This window comes from Argopecten irradians, chromosome 10 (genome assembly GCF_041381155.1).
Source record: "Argopecten irradians isolate NY chromosome 10, Ai_NY, whole genome shotgun sequence".
NCBI lineage: Eukaryota > Metazoa > Mollusca > Bivalvia > Pectinida > Pectinidae > Argopecten > Argopecten irradians.
In genome coordinates, this window is record NC_091143.1 from 17436766 (window position 1) to 17461683 (window position 24918).

Consider the following 24918-nt stretch of genomic DNA (forward strand, 5'->3'; position numbering starts at 1 on the left):
ATTTATCCAGATCATGACAGGTCTGATGGTGACATGTCTATACCCGGTATGTGTGTTGAGAAAATAACGAACTATTCTTAGTTGAAAATATTATCCCTAATTACATATACAATTTTTATTATGATACATTCTCATTTTAGTGCTGCATTAAAATGGATTAAATGTGGTAACACTCTGCATAATCATTGGTCCAAAACTCTTACCGGCTCAATAAAATGTAAGGAATTTTTTGAATTATCAAAATCTTTACAAAAAGTTGACTTATATCAAAGGAATTTTAATAGCATGAAATGTAGAAATGTTATCCTGGATATTTTAATTTAATATTTTTGATTTCCACAACAGTCACTTAATTAAGAACAAACGTTGCAGAATTGATGTTAAGAATTAATAACACTGCGGAGAAACAAGTGCAAGAAACACTAACGGTGACCTGAATTTACCTGGCGATTCATTATAGTGCTTTTCTGACTCTCTGGTTTTATCTGGCACACTTGCTGTTTACACAAAGATGATGCAAATTGTACAAGACATCCCATCAACGAAAAATAAACATGCATTTGCCTTGCCATTTTCAATATGCGTAATGCAATAAAAAAAATATATATATATTTACATTCATCAATAAAAATGGATGAAGCATGCCTATGAGGGGATATTCCCAAAGTGTATGTATGAGTGTTATCATTCAAACACAATTACCAGTAGCAGCTTACGAAAACTTATTTTTTAAGTCAAGATTTCTTTTTTTATTTTCCTGATTCAGCCCCTGGTTACTTACCATTTGAGCCATGGCCACCGTATAAGTTATACCCGCCTAGAAAATACAACAGGTATTATAGTGTACACCCAATACAATTCACTTACTAAGCATCGTTATATCAACTATTAATTATATAATGTTAGTAGGATTAGTTCTTTTAGTGTATTTGCTTCGTTTCGAATCAATGTATCATTGTTTTCAACTTGTATAAAATGGTTTAATGATCACAATACAATCTTATATATAATTTAGAAAATATATGTGTACCAAATAACTTTTTTCTTTTCTTTCAAAATCAAAGCATCTTGTTCACTCATGATCATGCGTAATTTTAGATCCTTTTGGATTTTTATTTCTAAATATTGCTTTTGTTATTGTCTACCCATTTACAATATTCATTTTTTACATTAACCAATAACCAATTAACGGATTTAGATAGAAATGTGTGTCTCGGTACATTGATACACTTCTGAACATTTTATAATTACCCAGATAAATATGTTTGCTGCTATCTTATAAAGTAATTATTGCATCCTAAATTTTTTCAAATTTTCTTTTCAATTGATATAGTGATAGCACAATGAATCTTCTGAAGTTTCTACCAGTCTGCTTACTTAATTATATATCAACTAACCTTACATGCACAACCTTATTACATGTACATATACCACTATACATAACATATACCGGTAATTCACTATCATAAACAAATCACATAGAAAAATATCCAGGTATTACTTTTCAGAATTTTATTATACACATGCATATATATAACATTTGTTGGATGTGTAATTACACCCAGCTGTATTCAATATTGTCACATACTGTTTTATCAATAAATTTAAATATCTAACCCACACTTTCAGAACGATACATTGTCAAGTTATGTCATCAAATTACATAACATTAACTAAGATTATACTAGCTCTATAGCAGCACAGAAGTTACATGCAAATGTGCTAAAAAAGCATTAAGTAGCATTAAACACACAAAGCTGATACCATATAGAAATCGTGACATACAATACCATGATACAAGTTATAGCCAAGGACACACAGAAATGGAGGTGTACTTATATGGAGACAGGGATAGTATTTCTAAGGGGCTTCTGTTGCCACAATACAATAAATATGTATCTACACCCCCAGTCCATTTCAACCCCAGCTATGCTAGTATGTGTAAAAAATAAAACACAATTTAAACATAGAAAGATACTTTTATTAAATACCTTTTCCGTGCACAGACATATTGTTCATACAAAAGTTTGATTAGGAAAGCATCATGTCTACAATGCCTTACATAGTTTATTTTTAAAAAGGCAACAGAAGATAGATATGACCACCACATTGATGAAAATTGCAATGATCCATGAAAAATAATTGCATATTGATCACTATGTATACCGGCAGTTGAACATTGGTCCATTGTCATATACTAGCAGACTGGAAACTCATGAAGGTTTTAAAAATAAGAAAAGTAGAGTGTCTTTAAAAACATAATGGAAACACAGTTTTTGTAACAAGTTCACATACCACCGGAGTGAGAGTGTATACGGTAAACTTCCGGTTAATTCGAACCGCCGGATAGTTCGAACACACAATTTTTTTCCAGAAAAACGGTAATTTTTTAGCTAGTGATAGTTCGAACACTGACTTTTTATAATCAATCCTATTTCGGATAGTTCGAACACGTCAAATTATGAACGTAAAAGTAAGATTTTTGTCGGCAAATCGGCGCAATGGGGTCCCTAAATATGGCGATATATTTTGCATATTGCAACAGTTTTGATGTTTGGAATAAAGATTGTATAAATGATCATTATTATAATGACCATACGACAGATATACAAATTATTTATGCCGATATATCGTACACAAAGCAGCAAGGCCAAATGTTTAATCTCAGGCCCCGACAATGTATATTTAAATTCGCTGGAAGAAATTGCCAATGTTTGTTAAGTCCAATCTAGATACGGATATCAGTTTAAGTCGACATTAAAATATGCATTCAATCTATCTTTCATCAGCCAATCAAGGTGTTAAATTACCTGTAAACACGTGCCTCACGCTGGCTTGGACAGGCCAGTTACGAGGTGTCACAGCGAGCATCAAAAGCCAGCCGCTGGGTCACAGCAAGTGAGTGTGATTACATATTCAGCTCCAGCCAAAACAATCCACGTGTTGGGTAATTAAACAATGGATACGCAGCTTTTCATTAGGTTAAAACTAGTTACATAATTTTAGAAGCAGACAAGATGCAACCGGGTTTTGGACAATCTGACAGTCACAGTGTGCGATTGTGACCTAATTTTACGAAATGAATGTAAACAAATATTTTCAACAGCAGTTTCGTAAATGCAACCGGATTTTCTTTACTAAAAAGTAAATAAATAAATTTACGTTTGTTACGAAATATAACAAAGATCTAACTAGATTTTCTGTGGTTTAAATAAAGTTTCTATCTCAGTTAACGGACGTCGATGTAAATTATAGACCGCGATCGTGAACGGTGCTGTTTGGGGCCTTGTCCACGTGCACATATGCATGCGGCTTCTGCTACGCAATTAATTATAAATTCACCAATTAAATGCTCATGTTTACGAGAAAATGATTGAATATAATATCTTCAGGAAACTAAATACTTTCCCTATAGATTTTCTGCCTTTCATTGCTTATGCCAGGTACATCGGTACTCAAAACTGGTTTTTACCGATTTCAACTCGGATAGTTCGAACTCACGACTTTTTCTTGAAGCTTAATTTCGGATAATTCGAACTTGTTCATCAATATTTATTTAATTTTGTTTGAACTAACCGAAGGTTTACCGTACTCATGATCAAGGGATTGCATGGAAGATATATAACATGCAGCAATTTAAGAGACTTAAACATCAAATTTTACTTGATTAATTCAGTGATAATTCATAAGATGATTCCTGATTCCATTCTGGTAATTTCTAGATCTATTAGAGTAAAATAATAACTGACTTTTGAAATAGGATGTGGTAATTAAAACTAAATTGTTCAACGTGGTACATAAAATATTCCTATTGTTCAACCGATAGTACTGCAATTTCGGAAAACTAATCTGTAATCAGGGCCAATTATTTCTCAATCATCTGATCAGAAAAAGTTTGATTTTTCTAAAATTCAAAAACATTTCAATAAATATAAATTCAATATTATTTTATTTTTTTATTTTTCTCTACTTAAGAAAGATTTGAATTTGAGGCCAAAGTAATGCTTTTTCTATTTGAAACTATTTCTTACATGGTATTTGACATTGAGAAGTGAAGAAAAGGGTGTTCAATGACACACATTCAAACTGTATACAAAAGGAATTTTATTTTGTGTTTGTAAATTGTAGCACATGCCATGGGACAGCCACACAACTAAATGGGAGAGACAAATGCCAGTAAATGTGTGGTGAATCCATTCTATTCCTACCTGATAGCCCTTCATCTTCAACTCTTCCTGGGACTTTCCGTCTGCTCGAAGAAAAAATTTGACTGCATGCAATGAATAAAACAATCTGTCCAAAGCATACTAAATATAAATAAATCACATTTCAAAATAACTTGAATTAGCTTTTTTGCCATAAACTATGTTTTTATGGTATAGTGCATATATTAATTTATTCATTTCTTTAAAATATTTAAAAGGTTTTCTATGATCTGGGCCCCTCCTTATTAAGTTTTACATCAATTGCATGAAAATTCAACTAAAAAAATTTTTTTAATTTAAAAAATTAACATGTATCTTCTGTCTTTGCATACAGAGTTAGCTCCCTTTTGAGTAGATATCCATTGTGACATTATTATTTTGTGAGCCAAACCTGCATTGATTTCTCATGACATTATGCTTGAACACATGACATCACAATCAATATCTATCAACAAGAGCAGATAACTCTGTCATATGCAAAACAGAATAATGATGGACAAAGTCACCTACTTATATAATTCTCTTATTTTGATCTGTATAGGGACTGATGCTCCTTTCTGGACCAGTTGTATTGCTCTTTGTAATAGTTCTTGTTTCCGTCCGGTTTTATTTCTTCCTGCATATCCCAGTAAAACTTGTAGCTCAGACACCCTAAAGCTCATAACCATATGCTGAAAAGGAAAGATATTGTATAATTACAAAATGCTGCAAAATTAGTTATAAAATAGTACAACAATTTCAGGGCTTGACATTAATCATTGCCCAAGTGCACGGGGCAGGTCAGACCTTCTGCTCGGCAGGTCAGTCAGTTACATCTGTGACTAGACCAACTGGGCAGGAGTGGATACTTTTACTTTAATCTAGTGCCATAGATACTTGTTTGGGCTGATGTAGAGTTGATATCCCAGTCATTAAGACAGAATTAGGGGCCTGCAACAAGAGCTGTCTACACAGATCTATTGTTAATACTTGGTAATGATCAAACAGATGTTTGTACACACATGTAGTAATAGTAGATACACGCAGTGATAATTCAAGCGCATTGGTGACAGTCATAATAAAATTTGACAGAAAGCATGTCAAAGAGATTGATAATAAATGGTAGCTCAAAAGCAACAGTATGACAATTGTGGAAGTCAAAGGTTTATCATTATGTGCAAGATTAATTATGCATGACCAGCATTTGACTGAATCTCAAGAAATTCATATATGTTCTTTAACTTCTGTTTGCTATGCCAGCTACACGCAACCTAGCTAGCTATAGTCTGCTCATTAATTGAACTTTCACTATCGATTTCACAGTTTTAGCTTGTAGAATATTGTAAGCTAAGACACCTGTTCATCTCGTAAATAATCACCGATACTGACTGTGTGGACTAAGAAAAAGATATATCAAAGCAGATTGGTAGTGTCAGGGAAATTATTAAGTCTGGTCAGTTCCTGATAATCATCACTTGGCCAACTGGTCAGTAGGAACAATTTATTACAGGTTATTTTGTTATAAACTTTAATGATGCTATTTACTACAGTGTATCATTAATTCTTCAATATGCTCATATAAAACACACAAAAAAAAACAATAAAAAAAAAGGAATGTCAAGTTAATCAAGATAATACAGAAATTCTATTATTTTTCATTAAATTTTATTGGACAAGTCAAATTTACAGTCGGGCTCGCAGGTAGGTTTTTGTGGGCAAGTCCTTAAAAAGTTAATGTTGAACCCTGAATTTTAAATTCTGAAGCAAATAAGATCATTTATATAAATATATCAGAAACTTGTACAAAAATTCTGACTTTCTCATTCTAAAATATTTTAGACATTAAACTTTGTCACAGCCAACTTTTTTTTGTGCTCGATCCTTAATTCATTACAAACTTTATATACAATTTAATCAAATCATCAACACTTTTTACTGGTCTTTTAATACCATAGATCTATCTATCTGTATCTATACATCTTTTAGATTGGGCCAAAAGAATTAAATTGATATTTCAATAGATTTACTGTCACCTTTTAGTTACTGAAATTGAAATTTTGTTGTGACAATTAAAATAACTAACCCAAAAACATTTTATTTTTACTTCAAGTTTTGTAAGTATTTTTCAATAATTAATAATCAATAGTAAAAAAATATATAATTTTCTAAAATCACTTAGTATGCTTGTTAATTACATATATTTAATACTAGCAAAATTCAAGATGGCCACCATGAAAGAAGTCAACCACTCTTCTATCATTTGACATTAATAGTCACTCATATTCACAAATTTCCTGGTACCAAACACTAAAACATTTGAATTTTCATTATACACACGGAATGCATTTGAAAGAGATCCTTAGCTAATTAACATCACCATTTTTTAAGAAAAATCAAACTTATGTGAAATATTTTTCCTGATTTTAGCCTACTCTTTTTTAGCAACCAAGGCCACATTTCAGTTTAATTTTAAGAAAATAATGTTTTATCTGAAAGGTAAAATTATGTTTCATGAGAAAGAAGTAAGTAATTAAGGTTCTTATAAACTTAAGGATGAATTGCGTCGTAACATATCTGTTTGCAAAAGCTTTCATCTAAAAAGAATCCTGTTGACCTACTTTCCGTGCACAGTTACGTCCCTTTGGTTATTTTGCGAACAAAAAAACATGAGGAGCTCGCTCCACTTCGAATTTTAAACTCCAATAAAATGTATCTTATGACAATATTTGCGAACTCAATTTATGTTAAACTGATTAAGATAGATAAACACTATGTGAAAACATACAAATATATTTCCATGGTCAGTTAATTTTAACCTGAAACCGATTTCATCCTGATTCCCGAAATGAGGTCACGGTTTCTCTCAAAACGAGCCAATTTCATCGACGATTATCGTCTCTCTGACTTTCATACTGATTATCATATGCTATGGAATGGATGGCATGCAACGGAATCAGTTTACTTAAACTAAATTTCATACTGATAGATTAATTACTGTCATACATAAGAAGTTATCGACAATATTCTGACTGAAGACTTGCCTTGAGCTCCGAGGTGTCCGCCATTGTTGCTTCGCGATGCGCATGCTCAAAAGAAAAATAGCCTCGTTTTCAGTTGTGTGAAAATGGCGACCAAGACTTGTACGTATCTTGCACTTGTGTAACTGATATGACCTTCATTTGTTTTATCTGTGGATATTATATTGTTCTTTATTTGTTTAACTAATTTGTCATATAATGAGACTTTAGCCAACCAGAGCTGTGCCATGTTCATTCCGTATATGTGGAAGTTTACGTATGTCCACTAAAAAGATCAGCCGCAAAACTGTAAACTGTAAACATGTGTCATGCATGTGCGATGCAGAAATGTATGCGTGTGTTGAAAACGAAAATCAATATTACTGATTATAATCTGGTTCCTTTTCTTCAATATCCTTTATTTTTTGCTATACTGTGCATACTTGTGAGATTATCATTTGATCATTGTAAATGGTATCGCATAAGGAAATTTCAACCCAACTCCTGAATTTTCCTTACCATGATCAGATTTACTTTATGTAAGCTAATTATTGCACAGGACAGTGGGTTACAGTCAAATAAAAATAAGAATGTCAGCTTGAAGTCTCAATGTCTAGATTTAACAATTTTAAATACAGTATAGAAAACATGTTTGTTTTAGTGCTATGGTTGCCTGGGAGGATCCAGACCCTGGGTACCCTCCTAAATCGCACCTGGGCACCGGCAGGATGTCAGTGCCGCGAACTCATGACTGACAGGAAAATAAATGACTTCAAACAAATGAGGTATTGCTCAATATCTAATGAAGTGTATATATACATAACAACAGAAGTGCAAACACAAGTGCATAGTAACGCTATCCTTAAAATATTCACTGTATGGTATTGATGACCCACTAGACGTTTTTCCAAAATAAAAAAATGAGTTGTTTATATTGATAAAATTTGTAAAATGTCAAAATACCATAAACAGCCTCTGCCGATTTGAGAGTTTATATCAAAACAGATATAGAAAAAAGTATACCGTCATTAGACTATGTTCAATACATTTAGCTGTTTAGCAATTTATCACTAACAGTACAATTATTAATTAGCATAAAACAAATTTCTTTTATAGTTATATCAAGGATTTATAAGTATATGTCTTTGACTACATTTAAAAAAAGTGATCATATCAAGGATTTATAAGTATATGTCTTTGACTACATTTAAAAAAAGTGATAAAGTACAAATGTAGGCTAAAGTAAATATAACACGGTGAATTTGTTTATGAATGTCATCAAGATACTGATACATTGTCTATTGATACACTAAGAGAATCAAACATTGTTCAAACGACTAGACTATACAAAGCTTTGACTTTTTTTTTACAAAATTTTCTTTTTTATTCACAATTATAAATTTCAGTGAACTTTTATTGGATTAATTGGTATGAAGATAATTTTAATTTTGAAAGTATAGGCTGAGCAGTTTATGAAATACTTAAAATAAATAATACCGGTATCAGCTATATGTTTTGGTTATTGTAAAAGTTTATACATGTACCAGTATGATTTAAATCATTCAGTTAGATACTTTGTGAAACTTTATAATTAATTCTGTATTGTTTCTTGACAGCCTTGTTCCCTATAGAGAGCAGAGTACCAGTGTGGCCAAAACAAAGGAGAGCTCAGAAGGTGGAGTTGCTAAGCGTAAAAGGTACTCGCCTTTCCTGGAAACAAGTGGTAAGGCAGAGTTTGCCTTGGCTCGTTTGGATGACTTAGTGAACTGGGGAAGAAAGGTAGGTGTATATATCAGTTTGGGTCTTGAGTTTGAATCCGGTGTAATTCTTTATCTCTTAGTTCTTTGACTTGAACATCAAAATATGTAAATGATTTTTCCAAATTTAAAATGCCTCATAATCTATAAAATTACTGAAATTTTGTGATGAAACAAAGAGAATAGGTGTTGGGCAAAATTAATTCATTATAGTAAATCATTGTCATGAATATTAATTTAAAAAAACTACTTTTCTCTCTAAATGAAAAGAAAACTTAATAAGCACTTCCTGTTTTGAAAAGATCATACCTCACATAGGATATGATCTCTAATGTCAAGATGTCAACAGGAAAAAACCAACTGAGAACATAATATAATCACACTGTTAGATGCAACAAATAAGATTTAAGGTAAAGATTATTAGGGCAGTATTTGTATCATGCCATATTAGAAATACATGGCCTTTTCTTTTTTGGCTATATTGAAATTAGTTCTGAATCAATTTTGATTTGCTTTGTGATATTTTCTTTTGCAAAATTCTGAAGTTATCTTTGTTTCCAGGGTTCCATTTGGCCCATGACCTTTGGTCTGGCCTGCTGTGCTGTAGAGATGATGCATTTTGCGGCTCCCAGATACGACATGGATCGGTTTGGTGTGGTGTTTCGGGCCAGTCCTCGTCAGTCAGATTGTATTATCGTCGCCGGCACACTTACAAACAAGATGGCACCAGCATTGAGAAAGGTAATCAACTATGATTTTTCCAGTGATGACTACCTCAAATTAAAACAATACATTTACCTTGTAACTGTAGAATGCCCAGAAATATTTCTATTAACATTTCAGTACTTGAATTTTTCGATGGTTCCTAATGGTCAATTTCAACACCAATATCACTTGCATATAAGACCTTTCTATTTTGTCCCTTGGGTGGTCTTTATATACAGGTTTGAATATATATACACCTACCTGCTCTTGTACTTAGCAAAAAACAATTAAAGAAATATTTTAATTAACAGTATTTTTGATGTTAAATGGTAAAATTCCACACAGATTCAGCTCTAATTCAGATATACATTACAGCGAGTGAACCGAAAGCATGTACGTGCCGTTTACTTAAACTGCCTACCAGCTACTGTTCACTTGTACAGGTGTACTGTGTAAGGACACAAGGCAGTGTGCAAACATCTATTTCTAGCGCAAGATTACATCACCTACTGGACTGTATCATGGCAGGGCTAGCTCTGGGTCAAAAATTGGATTCGCCAATTGAAATAAGCGGTCGCGTGTCGATCTACCTGGGTATTCTTCACGGGGACAATTTTTTATGTTGATTAAAAGAACGGGAAACAATACCAATTAAACATGTATTTATGTATTTCAATCCTAATACCTTTATATTTTATATATCTTTAATTGAAATATATATATATAAAAAATACTGGGCTTAATTGAATGGAAATATTTACTTAATTTTCATCACAACAGAAGTACTAAATTAAAAAAAAATTGTCAAACCTGTTCAGTATCAGTTGAAATAATAAAAAATATATCTAATTTGAGAGAAAGAAAAAGTGAAAATTGCTTTGAAATTTGATTGATTAAAAAGTATTTATATTTACTATTAATATATTTTCATAATGTAATTTTTTCAAAAATGTACACAAAAATTCTGGGAAAAAAATTCCTTCCTAATTTTTAACATGATTTTTAATGAATTCCTGAAATTGTACCGATCTGGGCCGACTATTACAATTATCCAAAATGCCGGCCATTACGATTGCAAACTTTGTGAGTTGGGGGACAGTTAGGCCTATTAAACATTAAAAACGTGAGTAAATCATTTACAGTTGTAAGCTGTGTTTGTTTTTGATGCAATGCTCACTAGCTGTAATCACAAAATGTATTGAAAGACCAGGTAATTTTTCTAATGGTGGCCAATAATGCAATCGGCCGATCAACTTCAGCTGTAATACACACGTGTGACACTACTAAGCCCAGATGGAAACAGCTCCAGGCAGCTAATTAGGATCTGGGTTGTGGTCAGGGAGTGTTCACACCTCTTTTGTTTACCTAATTATCAAGCCAGTGCCCCATTGTCTGGTGTATGGCAAATTTCACCGTATGGAAACGTCTGTAGTGGGAGGAAAACTTTGGGTTCATAATTTTTTTTACTTTCGCCAATGCTGTTTTTAAATCGCCAAATGCATTTCAAATTCGCCATTGGCGCCTATGGCGACTGACAGCGCGAGCCCTGCATGGGATGAGGAATGTCACACTTCCGAAAAAGAAATGTGAGATTTTTGATGGAACTAGACTCTTGGCTGCTGGGATTCAAAACCCAGTGTGTTCTGTTGTAAATTAGAAAGTAAATTGCTGTCTAACAATATATGTGATCCAAATAATGTATGATCCGTGTCTTTGATAAGTCGTACAGTGAAACGTGACTTGCGGATATAATATTTTAAAAACTTGATTCTTTTCCCGCAGAAAGTCTGCGACAAAGGCTATGAAGATATCGTCACAAATTATATAGCAACTATGATGGCATTTAAACCTGAACAAATGTACTTCTTTGACAAAGCATCAGTGAAAACAACTTCGGAAAATCGTAAATATGGCCATGCCCCTGTCACTACTAAATGACCCATCTAATGCATTTGACATGATAAACAATTCTGCTGATGCGCTACAGGAAACTTATGATTTAGGGAATCCGGTATTTGCCAGGGGATATGTCCTTGTCCTTGACAATTGTGGCTTTCATCATCATCGTCATAGGGAACAAATTCTTCGTCATATGATGGATCGGAATGGTGTGAAAGTAGTGTATCAGCCACCGTATTCACCGGAGTACAATGTTGTTGAGTCTGTGTTTGGTGAAATGCGACAGAAGCTCAGACTCAACGCCAAATTTAAGCGTGGTTCAAGCGTGCCAAGAAACGATTACGTTGCAGCACGTAAAACTCTTCAATTCATTCTTTGGATATGTATACATTTGACATACAATTGTGAATACATCGGTACATTTGAGTCTTAGATGATAGACTGTTGAAGTACATGGTGCGTACACGCTTTCTGTTCACTCGCTGTAACATACACCCGGTAACGCAGCAGATTTTGAGTTGATTTCCCGAAATATTTTGGTTAAAAATTCAGTATTTGAGTGAAAAAGATGGTGATAAGATAAGCTCAAATAACGATAAACTACACATGGGAACTAACTCTTTTTTGTCTGTCAGATTAAGAAATCATTTACTTTTTTAAGGGTTGTAAATGCTCAAAAGGTAGTATATAAGATATTTTAATCCAACTTTCACTATTGCAGGGTATGGTAAATCTTTTCTTATTTTCACAGTATTTTGTGTCATCATTATTTTCAACAAACAATTAAAGTATTTGTAAATTCACGATCAGGAATTCTTACTGGCAATTGTGCATTCATATATAAGTAGGATTTTACAACAATCTAATTAAAATTTGATGTTCATTATCTACTCTGTAAACTGACTGTAAACTGAGTTTACAGAGTAGAAAATGAACATCAAATTTTACTTAAATTAGATTTTACAAATATTTGTGAAACATCTTAATTTAGTAGTGGAGTTGAGCTCTCTAACGAAACGACAGGGAAATTAGTATCTTACTAAAATAAAATGGTTTTTACAGCACTACCAATGGATAAATTGTTTTAACAAAATTATTTTACTGTACCAACACCTTACACCAGACATTGCGAAAGTTGAAAAAAATGGCCGGACATTCGGACAAGCAAGGACTGTGAGTAAGCCGGACTGAACAAGATTTTGCCGGACCGAACATTAATGTTAAATTTTGAAGTAAACATAACTTCCTGCTATAAGTATCCGGGCAGCTGTTTTCATGATTATCTAATTTATCTTATGCAGTTTACATATTTGCTAGGTTTGGCACCTGCATAATACTTCAGAGACACCATTTCTACAAAGTTCCAGTACCGGTACTCAATAATTGCCGGACAGTCGGTCCAGACCAAATTTTAAAATAGGCAGTCCGAGTCAAATTTTGCCGGACATGTCCGTCAGACCGGCAAATTTCGCAATGTCTGTTACACAAGTTTGATTTATAATTCTAATGCAAGACTAATTCATGCAATCAATATTCAGAAAATGGAAACTTGTTAAACATCCTTTTATTCTTTTTTACAGATTTATGACCAGATGCCTGAACCTCGTTTTGTTATCTCTATGGGAAGCTGTGCGAATGGTGGTGGATACTACCATTATTCCTACTCTGTTGTCCGTGGCTGTGATCGAATTATACCTGTAGATATTTATGTACCTGGTAAGTCTTTGGTCTTGGTAATATAAATTCTGAGTAGATCTTGACTTGGCTCAGAAAACTTTATTCAAATTACCTCTAAAGGATATCTTTTATAAGCCTTCATATACTGACAGTTTATCTCAAGTAAAAAAGCAGGCAACAGTTACCAAGAGATAATTATATGTTGATAGTAATTTTGGCAGCAGCGTTTGCTCAGTGTTTTTCATGCTAGATTATGAGTTTTCGTAAGCCTCCAAGACTCTTATACTTCAACGATACCTTCCAATGTTCCCAAATTAAAGTACTTACTTCAAATTGCTTCTTAGGGTAAAACGTCAAGGTCACTTACCGTCTCTAATCATCAATTTCCCTAGGGTATATTTTAAGCTCATACTTCACATAAAGACTGAATACCATAAGTGTTTACATTTGATTGCCACTAGGTCAGAAGATCAAAGGTTAAGGTTACTGATGATCAGATACTAAACAGCAAGAAAAAAATGGTTCCATGTGATGGCAACACATCCACTCCTTTTTTTATGAAAACAAAACAATCTGGCTTACTTTGTCCAGGCTCTATTTCCTATACCATATGGTGACTGATAGGGTCATCTAGGCAAACGGAATACAATCTTGTGGCACATGGGACCTTCATCGAATAAGCTTGTTTGTATTATCAAATATCTGGATGTACATTAAGTTTGTGTACTTGTGTTACAGGATGCCCACCAACAGCAGAGGCCTTGTTATATGGAGTGCTTCAACTACAGAAGAAAATCAAGAGAATGAGAATATTCCAAATGTGGTACAGAAAATAAACCAGCTAATTCTTGACTTTTTATACATTTGAAAATCTGTGTCAAACATCTACAGTTATTTTTGTGTGGTTGGAACTATCTTTGACATTATATGGAGAAACAACAGTTATGTTTTTGTTTTTAAGTGACACATCCTAATGTGTTACAACCAGAATCCCAAGGCTTAGTGTAATGAGTACCTTAGGTACGGAACAGAAAACATCTATACTGTGTATACTGAAGAGTCAGATAGAAAATTTAGGTGTGACCAACTAACGCCAGTGATTGTATTGTGTATATAATGCTGATGTGTGTTATCATGTCTGCTATTAAATTAAGAAATGAAAAATTGAAGTGTTTGATGTCATATATAAGGTTCAATCTGATTAAAGTACATATCCTTATTCTTTCTTCATATCATAAAGAATCTGACAATATCCCATTAAGGGTTTCATTCTGTGCCTTTCAAATTGACCAGTCAAAATACTACCTCAAAATTTCACTGAATTTTGCTGAATTTCCAGAGACAAAATAGTTTGCTGGGCTGTCAGAATGATGTTCATGTATGATGTCGTCCATACAACACAACATATATAGGTAAATGCATATATGCATGTTTTGACAAAACATTTTGGTCAATTGATGTAGCAGAGAAGTTGCATTTGCTCTGATATAAAGGGTGCATAAAGGTCACTAGAACGTGACCCCTGATGGGATGTTGTCAGATCCTCTATAAGATAAAGTGAGAGTAAGGATTTGAATTTTTAGGTCATCTGACCGAAGGTCAGGATGACCTATTGTCAGTTTCGTCCGTCGTCGTGCGCCGTGTGTCGTGCGTAAAACTATTTATACAAAAGCCTACTCCTCCTAAACCCTTGAGTGAATTACATCCATATTTGGTATGAAACATCCTTGGGGTAGGACAATCATATTTTATATAAATGAGATAGGTCCGACCCCTAGGGGCAGAGGGGTGGGGCCCCAAAAGGGCAAATTTTCTTAATTTAAGCTTTTAAATCCTACTCCTCTTTCATCCTTGAATGGATTTCATCCATATTTGGTGTGAAACATCATTGGGGAAGGACAATCATATTTTATATAAATGAGCCTGGTCCGACCCCTAGGGGCTGAGGTATGGGGCCCCAAAAGGGCAAATTTTCTTAATTTTAGCTTTAAAATTCTACTCCTCCTTCATCCTTGAATGGATTTCATCTGTATTTGGTGTGAAACATCATTGGGGAAGGACAATCCTATTTAATATAAATGAGCCCGGTCCGACCCCTTGGGGTTGAGGGATGGGGCCCCAAAAGGGCAAATTTTCTTAATTTTAGCTTTAAAATCCTACTCCTCCTTCATCCTTGGATGAATTTCATCCATATTTGGTGTGAAACATCATTGTGGAAGGACAATAATATTTGATATAAATGAGCCTGGTACGACCCCTAGGGGCTGAGGGGTGGGGTCCCAAAAGGTCATATTTTCTTAATTTTAGCTGGCCCACTTCCTGTTTTCAGGTTTTGGTCTCCGATCTCAATCAAAATTGGTCTATAGGGGTTTTAATTGATGTCGAACAACATGCAAACATTTTCTTTAAGATTTTGGTATTCCAAGATGGCTGCTGGCCCACTTCCTGTTTTAAGGTTTCAGTCTCCGATCTCAATGAAAATTGGTATATAGGGGTTTTAATTGATGCTGAACAACATGCAAACATTTTCTTAAAGATTTTGGTATTCCAAGATAGCTGCTGGCCCACTTCCTGTTTTAAGGTTTCAGTCTCCGATCTCAATGAAAATTGATCTATAGGGGTTTTAATTGATTCAGAAGTGGGAACTTTAGGTGAGGACAATCATATTTTATAAAGGACCAAGCTAAGACCCATTGGGATAGTATGGCGGAGGTCCAAAATGGGAGCTTTGCTGAAATTTGGCTTTAAAATCTGACTCCTCCTTATATTATTCTTTGAATGGGTTACACCAATATATGGATGAAGGGCTACCAAGTTTGTTCAACAAATGACATTTACCTATTTCGGAAACTTACATATTCAACTAAGGAGTTCCTTGTATTGTTTATATTAATTGTTAACCAATACTTTATACTGTGACTTTGTTGTTTTGTGCCATGAGTCAGATGACCGTTAAGGCCCATGGGCCTCTTGTTAATAAGAATAATATCAGGTTCTGGTTCCATTGTCACATAGAAAACAACTCATTTTTGTAATTATTTTATATAAACTAGTCATTTGAGCCTTATGTATCACTAATCTTAAAAGGGTGATGTTAATTTTTGTGACACCTACAATACACAAGCGATATATAGGTATCATTATGTTGGAATCTGGATAGAGATTTCTGTACTTTAACTCAAAATTTGTTTGGGTGATTAACCACAAATTTCAGATATTCAAGTATTTCTGCTTCTTTTATCCAGTTAACAATTTGATAGTTATCTCGATCCCTATGCCTATAAATCCACTAGCATTCTGGTTTAGATACAAGCATTATACTAGTACTGACAGAGTATAAAAAAAGCTCATCTTGATGTAATTATTCTAAGATACCCGTATTTACCAAGGTAAGCTTGTTTTTAAAAAAATCAAATGATTGTCAAATGACTGTTAAGGCCCTATGTTTTCTAAAAAATAATTACTGTATATACATGTATAAACAAGAGATCCCAGAGGGATCTTGGCGCCCACCAAAGAATGATCTATGTCTGAGAAACGAAAGAGGGATCTTTTCTGCTTTTCAAACTTTCACTACATATTACTACATATGGAGAAAGATCCTTTGAGTACTCTCTGAGATACATAACAGTAACAAACTTCAATTATCAAAATCCATGATGGCTACCTGTCCGCCATCTTTTTGACGATCAGCCCGAAAATGCAATATGCACAACTAAGGTCCTAGTGGAACTTACATATAAAATTTGAGACATACCACTTCAGTACTTTCTGAGAAATAGTGGTAACAAGCTTCAACTATCCAAATTCAAGATGGCAGCCTGTCGGCCATCTTGTTCATCGATCGGTACCAAAATGCAATATGCATGATCAGGGACCTACGGGAACCTGCACATAAAATTTAAGACAACTCCCTTCAGTACTTTTTGAGAAATAGCGGTAACAAACTTCAATTGTCAAAATCCAAGATGGCAGCATTTCGGCCATATTGTAACAATGTTGAGCAATCAGTCCCAAAATGCAATATGCACAACTAGGGCCTTAGGGGAACCTACATGTGAAATTTGAGAAGAATCCCTTCAAGACCTTCTGAGAAATAGCGGTAACAATTTTTAACTATTTGAATCCAAGATGGTGGCCTGCCGGCCATCTTGTTGACCGATCGGTCTGAAAATACGATATGCACAACAAGACCCCTAGGGGAACCTGCACATGCAATTTGACACAGATCCCTTCAGTACTTTTTGAGAAATAGCGGTAACAAACTTTAATTGTCAAAATCCAATATGGCGTCCTGTCGGCCATCTTGTTCACCGATCGGTACCAAAAATCAATATGCATAACTAGCGCCCTATGGGAACCTACATGTGAAATTTGAGAAGAATCCCTTCAAGACTTTCTGAGAAATAGCGGTAACAAACTTTAATTATCAAAATCCAAGATGGCGGCCTGTCGGCCATCTTGTGGACCGATTGGTCCCAAAATGCAATATGCACAACTAGACCCCTAGGGAAACCTGCACATGCAATTTGACACAGATCCCTTTAGTACTTTCATAGAAATAGCGGTAACAAACTTTAATAACAAAATCCAAGATGGCGGCCTGTCGGCCATCTTGTTGACTGATTGGTCGCAAAATACAATATACACAGGTAGACCCATAGGGGAACCTACATGTGAAATTTAAAAAAAAAATCCCTTCAGTACTTTCTGAGAAATAGCGGTAACAAGAATTGTCAACGGACGGATGGACGGACGGACGGAAGGACGGACCACGGACCACGGACAAAAAGCGATTTGAATACAGATGGTGGGCTAAAAATATCTGGAAAATTTGATTTGACTCATTTTATGAGACACATCAATTTGAGAATCTGATATTTGAGACTATTTGTCCAAAAGATGATAATTTATTCTAGTAGATTATGGTCCACATGCAACATCTGCCGCTTTATTGATCATGGCTTCTGCATATCTTCAGCGTATTTCTTACTAATGCAAATAATATTGCCTATAATTATATTGTTTTACTTGCAATGAATCCATTAAATATCTCGCACATGTATGCATACTGTTGTGAAATTGATCATGCCTTTCGTGCTTATTCTAATTTTTATGCTGACAGGGCATCCAGCTGACCCTGGACTTCTAGCAATTTCAGAAGTCAAATGATCATTTCTCAGAAATCTGAAGAGCCAAAACTTGCGACAAAAAAAACATGTGCTTCACAACAACACTCTCAGGTGATACCTGGATGACCCAACTTCATTGTATGAGTTTATAGCTTTACTTATTACTTTGCCATGGTGACCACAAACTTATTATTTTGTTGTTACTGACAGACGAAGGTTTGTTTGTTTATTTGATTATTTTAACGTCCTATTAACAGCCAGAGTCATGTATGGACGGCCTCTCATGTATGCAGTGTGTTGTGTGTGTGAAGTGCAACGTTCATGTTTTAGGCATCCTCGATACTCCAGGGCTTCCGATTACGATCGTAAGTGATCGGAACCCCTGGAATATCGAGGATGTGTTTTAGGAGACTCAGGTGTGTTCGTGTTGTGTATAGCGGAACTGTTGTCATTTTCATAGTGCTATATCAAGCAATACACCCCACCCGGTCACATTATACTGACAAACGGGCAAACCAGTCGTCCCACTCCCTGTATGCTAAGCGCTAAGGATGAGCAGAAACTACCACTTTAAAATATAGGCTTTGGTGCGTCTCGGCCAGGGGATAGATCCCAGAGCCTTCCCCACGAGAGCGAACGCAGCAAACAGCAGCTGTTCTTGCTTGAAGTCAACTATCATTTGCATACCCAACATTGTCATGTAAAACTGTTCGTTTAGTTTTACTATGAAATAATCCGGGGGTGTAGAAATCGTAAGAACCACTGCAGTAATGAGGATGTAGACATATATTCCGAAACACTAACACTAGATTATCTCCCTTTAATTTGAAACTTAGAATCAAATATATATGCACAGAGACAAAACTTAATAAAACAAATTTTAGTGATGTTTTTTAATATTCTGGAGACTATTACTCTCTCTTTACTCACCGGCAGAGATTAATATCTTAGTTAAGTTTGATTACCACATTCCTGTTTACATAACATGAACATACCGCAGTCTCCCAAATCACTGAACTTCAAAGCATGCTTTTTTTTATAAACAAACAACAATGCAAATAAGGTAAATAAACATCACGTTATGAGTTGTGTTTATGGGTGTGGCTGATGGAGATAGTCCGTGTGATGCAACGTGTCCAGTACATGTACATTTCTGTGGTAGTGTCGCGATTGGTTGATATGGAAGTCACGCGCTGAGGATTTATTTAATGTTAGAAGTACGTGTGACAAACATCAGCTTCAACCTAGTCCATATCTTCAGCATCTCTGATTGATACGACTGTCTCACAGGTGCTCTCACGAAACCCGCCTATGTACTCAGACCAGCTGCAATGAAAGGATCGTATATAGAATCTCCAGCAAAGGAAGGTAGGTGTTCGTTATAAATTAACAAGGATGATTGTGACTGAAATTGTTTGTTCTACAAATTAAAATACGGTTAAATGTACTTAATTGTTTGTTTATTTCACCATGACAGAGTAACAAGGGATATCGACAACTATAAGACCCGATATTAGAATAAACTAGTATAATAATTACTCTAAAACATATTGTGAAGTTTTAATGATATCAGTAAGATGATTACAAACATATACACGGCTCAGCTTCTACAAGCAATAATAAGAAGGAAATCTTAACAACAAATAGTTATTTTTGACAGTAATCAACTTATCCCGCGCGTGTATTCAAGTTTGAAGCACGGATCGGCTATACGTGAATCACATGAATTTATACGTGAATTCAAGTGTTCAGATAAAATATTCAAATGTTAATAGTGAAATCACCATTGCATAAACTAAAGCATCTTCATATCTGCCATTTCCACGGCCACGTGGTCGATCCCCGTGGGCGGCCACACACAAAACGATTACTGCACAACAGTCACATATTTGGATCAAACACTACTTCAAATGTTTAGTAAAACGAGGAGTCGAGTTTGGATTCTCCACCATGTTATGGTCTAAATTACATTGTTGGCTAAATGTACATGTATGTCGTCGCTTGGCTGCGAGGTAGAACACAGACCATCTTCTTTTCATGTCATAACTTTATTCACTCATTTATTAGAGAGCTCCACATATTGGGGAGAAAACACATATGAACTAAAACTAACTGAACTGCAGACAAAGGGAGACAACATATCACGATACAAATAAACATTTACACACGTGGATGGTCTCTTACCTAAAACTATATATATCACTATATATATCAGTGCAACGTTCATGTTTTAGGAGACTCGGGTATGTTCGTGTTGTGTATAGCGGAACTGTTGTCATTTTCATAGTGCTATATCACTGAAGCATGCCGCCGAATACATCAAGCAATACACCCCACCCGGTCACATTATACTGACAAACGGGCAAACCAGTCGTCCCACTCCCTGTATGCTAAGCGCTAAGGATGAGCAGAAACTACCACTTTAAAATATAGGCTTTGGTGCGTCTCGGCCAGGGGATAGATCCCAGAGCCTTCCCCACGAGAGCGAACGCAGCAAACAGCAGCTGTTCTGGCTTGAAGTCAACGATCATTTGCATACCCAACATTGTCATGTAAAACTGTTCGTTTAGTTTTACTATGAAATAATCCGGGGGTGTAGAAATCGTAAGAACCACTGCAGTAATGAGGATGTAGACATATATTCCGAAACACTAACACTAGATTATCTCCCTTTAATTTGAAACTTAGAATCAAATATATATGCACAGAGACAAAACTTAATAAAACAAATTTTAGTGATGTTTTTTAATATTCTGGAGACTATTACTCTCTCTTTACTCACCGGCAGAGATTAATATCTTAGATAAGTTTGATTACCACATTCCTGTTTACATAACATGAACATACCGCAGTCTCCCAAATCACTGAACTTCAAAGCATGCTTTTTTTATAAACAAACAACAATGCAAATTAGGTAAATAAACATCACGTTATGAGTTGTGTTTATGGGTGTGGCTGATGGAGATAGTCCGTGTGATGCAACGTGTCCAGTACATGTACATTTCTGTGGTAGTGTCGCGATTGGTTGATATGGAAGTCACGCGCTGAGGATTTATTTAATGTTAGAAGTACGTGTGACAAACATCAGCTTCAACCTAGTCCATATCTTCAGCATCTCTGATTGATACGACTGTCTCACAGGTGCTCTCACGAAACCCGCCTATGTACTCAGACCAGCTGCAATGAAAGGATCGTATATAGAATCTCCAGCAAAGGAAGGTAGGTGTTCGTTATAAATTAACAAGGATGATTGTGACTGAAATTGTTTGTTCTACAAATTAAAATACGGTTAAATGTACTTAATTGTTTGTTTATTTCACCATGACAGAGTAACAAGGGATATCGACAACTATAAGACCCGATATTAGAATAAACTAGTATAATAATTACTCTAAAACATATTGTGAAGTTTTAATGATATCAGTAAGATGATTACAAACATAAACACGGCTCAGTTTCTACAAGCAATAATAAGAAGGAAATCTTAACAACAAATAGTTATTTTTGACAGTAATCAACTTATCCCGCGCGTGTATTCAAGTTTGAAGCACGGATCGGCTATACGTGAATCACATGAATTTATACGTGAATTTATATATATATATATAAAAGAACAGAAACGCTGCGTAGTCTTCAGAAAATTATATAACTATAAAAACATTATTGTGTCTTTAGCGGGGTTTAACTGACGGCCGTGTCGTTGACTTATATGAATGTGATTTTTTCTTACATCGCCTGCATAATGTGATGACCTTTTACAAAAGGCATGGACGACAAAAAACTGTGACGTACGTATTTGGGTCGCGATTTTTTTTTTCGACGGGAGGGGGGGGGGGGGTATGAATTATGTTTCGATAACGGTTTTATAAGTGTCTTTTGTTAGGTGAATTGACGAACGAGCCATAATCATATTCTTCAGTCGCCTACATAAAGTCATCACTTTTACACAAAAGGACAAACAACCAGTTATAAATATTCAACTGTAGGAAACATTGTTTTAACAAGAAACATGGGAAAATGAAAAAAGATTTTCTTTCTCGTTGCAGAGTAAATCTATGACGTTCATCAGCGAATAAGTAAATTGGCGCCCTAGGCCCATGAACTTCACCCATTCAGTACGATCTCGTGGATTGAGGATAAACAGGTACCCGTTTTCTCCCAATATTTAAATCGGATTTGCAAGATGGACGCCTCTAAGGTGAACACCAATACAACTGACGTTTACGACACATTGTTTGACGTCAGCGCATGTTCCACTAACGTCCTCAGCTACATCTACGCGTTCATCGGACTAGCCTGTCTGGCTTTTATAAGTGTCATCATTCTTGTTGTATCCAATATCTTACAGCGAAAGAAACTAGGGAAGAATTATGTGGATATAATTTCTGGTTTTGCCGTAATACAGCTCTGTTACTGTCTTGTGAACACGCTCGTGATATTCCTGCATCAGCTTGGCCATTGCGGATGGATTCACCAGACGGCAGGCTCGTGCAGGTTCCTGTTGTGGTGGAGACATGCCTCATTCGTGTCTGGGAACTACATCCTCGTTCTGATCTGCACGTGCTCCAAGTTACTTTTTGTATCCGGTAAGTCGGATACCCGTCGATCCCTGCCTGTTGTTATTGGGTTCTGGGTAATTGTTCTTGTGTCGACATTGTTCGTTATTCCTTATTTAATCTTCACGGAGCTAGTGACCGGAAGAGCTCGTCGGGACTCGGATATTATCACGGTCAGTTATTGTCGCATTGGTGCTGGACATTCAAATCACCTGGAGATCTTTGAGTTCTGTTTCGGAACTGTTCTTCCCGCCTTATGTGCCCTTCTCAGCTTGATACCACACTATCTCGGCGCTTGGACCAGATTCGACATTGGAGGTATGAGCTACTTCCGCCGAACTCCTGCGGAGGATAAACACGATGATGTCGACGGAGAAGTTGATGTCAGGACGCGATTAGACAGATACTTCTTCAAATGTCTTACAGCGGCCGTGTGTATGCACGTGCTGCTACTGGTTCCTCAACGACTTTTTGAATTTATCACACATTTGACAACGACACCATCAACACTGCCAGCGATTGGTATAAAAACCTCTTCAGAGGCCAGTGCTGGGGTTTGGAACACGTTTTTAGCGATGTTCACGATGTTTCCCTTAATTTACAGTATATTTACTTTCCCAATATATCACGCCCTTGCCGGAAACCCCTTTAAGTGCCTTACGTGCCTCGGAATTGACAGGCCAACAACTCGACATCTACAAAGACGCAAGCCAGTAAGACATGTTGCCGTCACTGAAGCCGCCAATACGTATTTCCAGAGCGTCACATCCGATGAGTTCGCATCCAACTTTTAGATTACACGAGTAAGCGCTATAAAACGTGACATTGTCTCCTGGTTTGATAGAAATTTCTGATCGCGATCATATGAAACTCATTAACGTCAAATTCTCTCGATAGGATAGCATTCCAGAAGTTATGGAAGAGTCCGAGATTATGAAATATTTCTGATCGTAGGGAACCCTTTACTTAAAATTCTCGACAGGAAAGCATTCAAGAGGTTATGGAAAATCCCATAACTTTATGATCCTTCTCTAACTTTTGTGATATCTTACTATAGAAAATTTCATGGCAAAAAATCGAGGTAAATGCATATTGATGAAACAGAGGTCTCTGTCAATTACAGTTTAACCACGAATGGTGTTTACGTAATCATGTTACATACCGGTATACCTCTAGTCTAGTATGGACATGTTTAAAATGAAAGACTATGCAATCATGTAGATTCTTGTCAGACGGTCATGTGCATATCATGTGATACTACATTTGATTATTGATATCATAACATATGCACATGTTAACATAGTCTTGAATGGTCCATTTGCAAACATTGTTGACTTGGATTAGCCTTTATTTCATAATGGAACGATGCAGTAAAGCTACTTTAAATTCATTTTCTATGCTTCTCTAATGTTTCAAAACATATGATTACAAGTTTTTTGACAGGTTGTGTCCTACTTCTACAAAGACTACGAAAGTAAATATATTTACTTTGTCATATATGGGATTTTGAGAGGTCTATTTGACGAAGGGACTGAAACTCTTTTGATTCATTCGTCACATCCTAACTTGATATTTTTATGTTTATACATAAAAGTTTGAATAAAATACATGGTGTACATGCTTTGCTGTTTTCGTTGCCCTTATTTGTATTCTTTAACCATGCAATTCACTACTGATAAACCTTACATGTATATTAAAATGTTGGGATAAGACAAGGTTCTATTTTTAAGCATGCTGTTTCCTAATATTCGAGAGTAAAGCGTGCTTGGATACCACCTTTTACATTCAGACTTCAATGGGGAATTAAGGGGGGTTTGGTCAGATTATGTTATGTTCAATTATTATTATAAATGCATAAAGATAATTATGTTTTACCGGTAAATAAAAATGGCGTCTGTACATCTTGGGGACAATAAAAATGGCGTCTGTACATCTTGGGGACAATGAGTTTCAGGACCAGATAAGAAGGTCGTTTTATGAAAATAGGATAA

At 35.4% G+C, this 24918-nt stretch overlaps 3 protein-coding genes across 5 annotated transcripts in view; 2 read left to right on the plus strand and 1 right to left on the minus strand.

Moving 5' to 3' along the window:
* The window catches only part of LOC138333278 (E3 SUMO-protein ligase PIAS2-like), a 42793-nt gene extending 35516 nt beyond the window's left edge, over positions 1 to 7277 (minus strand). For 2 of the 3 annotated variants that reach the window (XM_069281560.1, XM_069281557.1), the window contains exons 1-5: positions 7226 to 7277; positions 4716 to 4876; positions 4209 to 4270; positions 782 to 817; positions 444 to 497 (exon numbers count right to left, since the gene is read on the minus strand). In XM_069281560.1, the coding sequence (XP_069137661.1) occupies positions 444 to 497; positions 782 to 817; positions 4209 to 4270; positions 4716 to 4876; positions 7226 to 7249 (337 nt within the window). In that variant the 5' untranslated portion in view covers positions 7250 to 7277. The remainder of the gene's footprint in view (positions 1 to 443; positions 498 to 781; positions 818 to 4208; positions 4271 to 4715; positions 4877 to 7225) is intronic. The other variant, XM_069281558.1, reaches the window with a different exon arrangement.
* Positions 7200 to 14403, plus strand: LOC138333279 (NADH-quinone oxidoreductase subunit B 2-like). The gene is made up of 6 exons (XM_069281561.1): positions 7200 to 7324; positions 7863 to 7986; positions 8818 to 8980; positions 9520 to 9699; positions 13143 to 13278; positions 13978 to 14403. The coding sequence occupies exons 1-6, from the start codon at positions 7309 to 7311 to the stop codon at positions 14073 to 14075; spliced, it is 717 nt and encodes a 238-aa protein (XP_069137662.1). The 5' UTR covers positions 7200 to 7308; the 3' UTR covers positions 14076 to 14403.
* A 7085-nt stretch (positions 14404 to 21488) lies between these two features.
* LOC138333280 (uncharacterized) lies at positions 21489 to 24548 on the plus strand. The gene is made up of 2 exons (XM_069281562.1): positions 21489 to 21590; positions 22418 to 24548. Exon 2 carries the CDS (start codon positions 22555 to 22557, stop codon positions 23719 to 23721), a length of 1167 nt encoding a protein of 388 aa, XP_069137663.1. The 5' UTR covers positions 21489 to 21590; positions 22418 to 22554; the 3' UTR covers positions 23722 to 24548.
* The last annotated feature ends 370 nt before the right edge of the window (positions 24549 to 24918 follow it).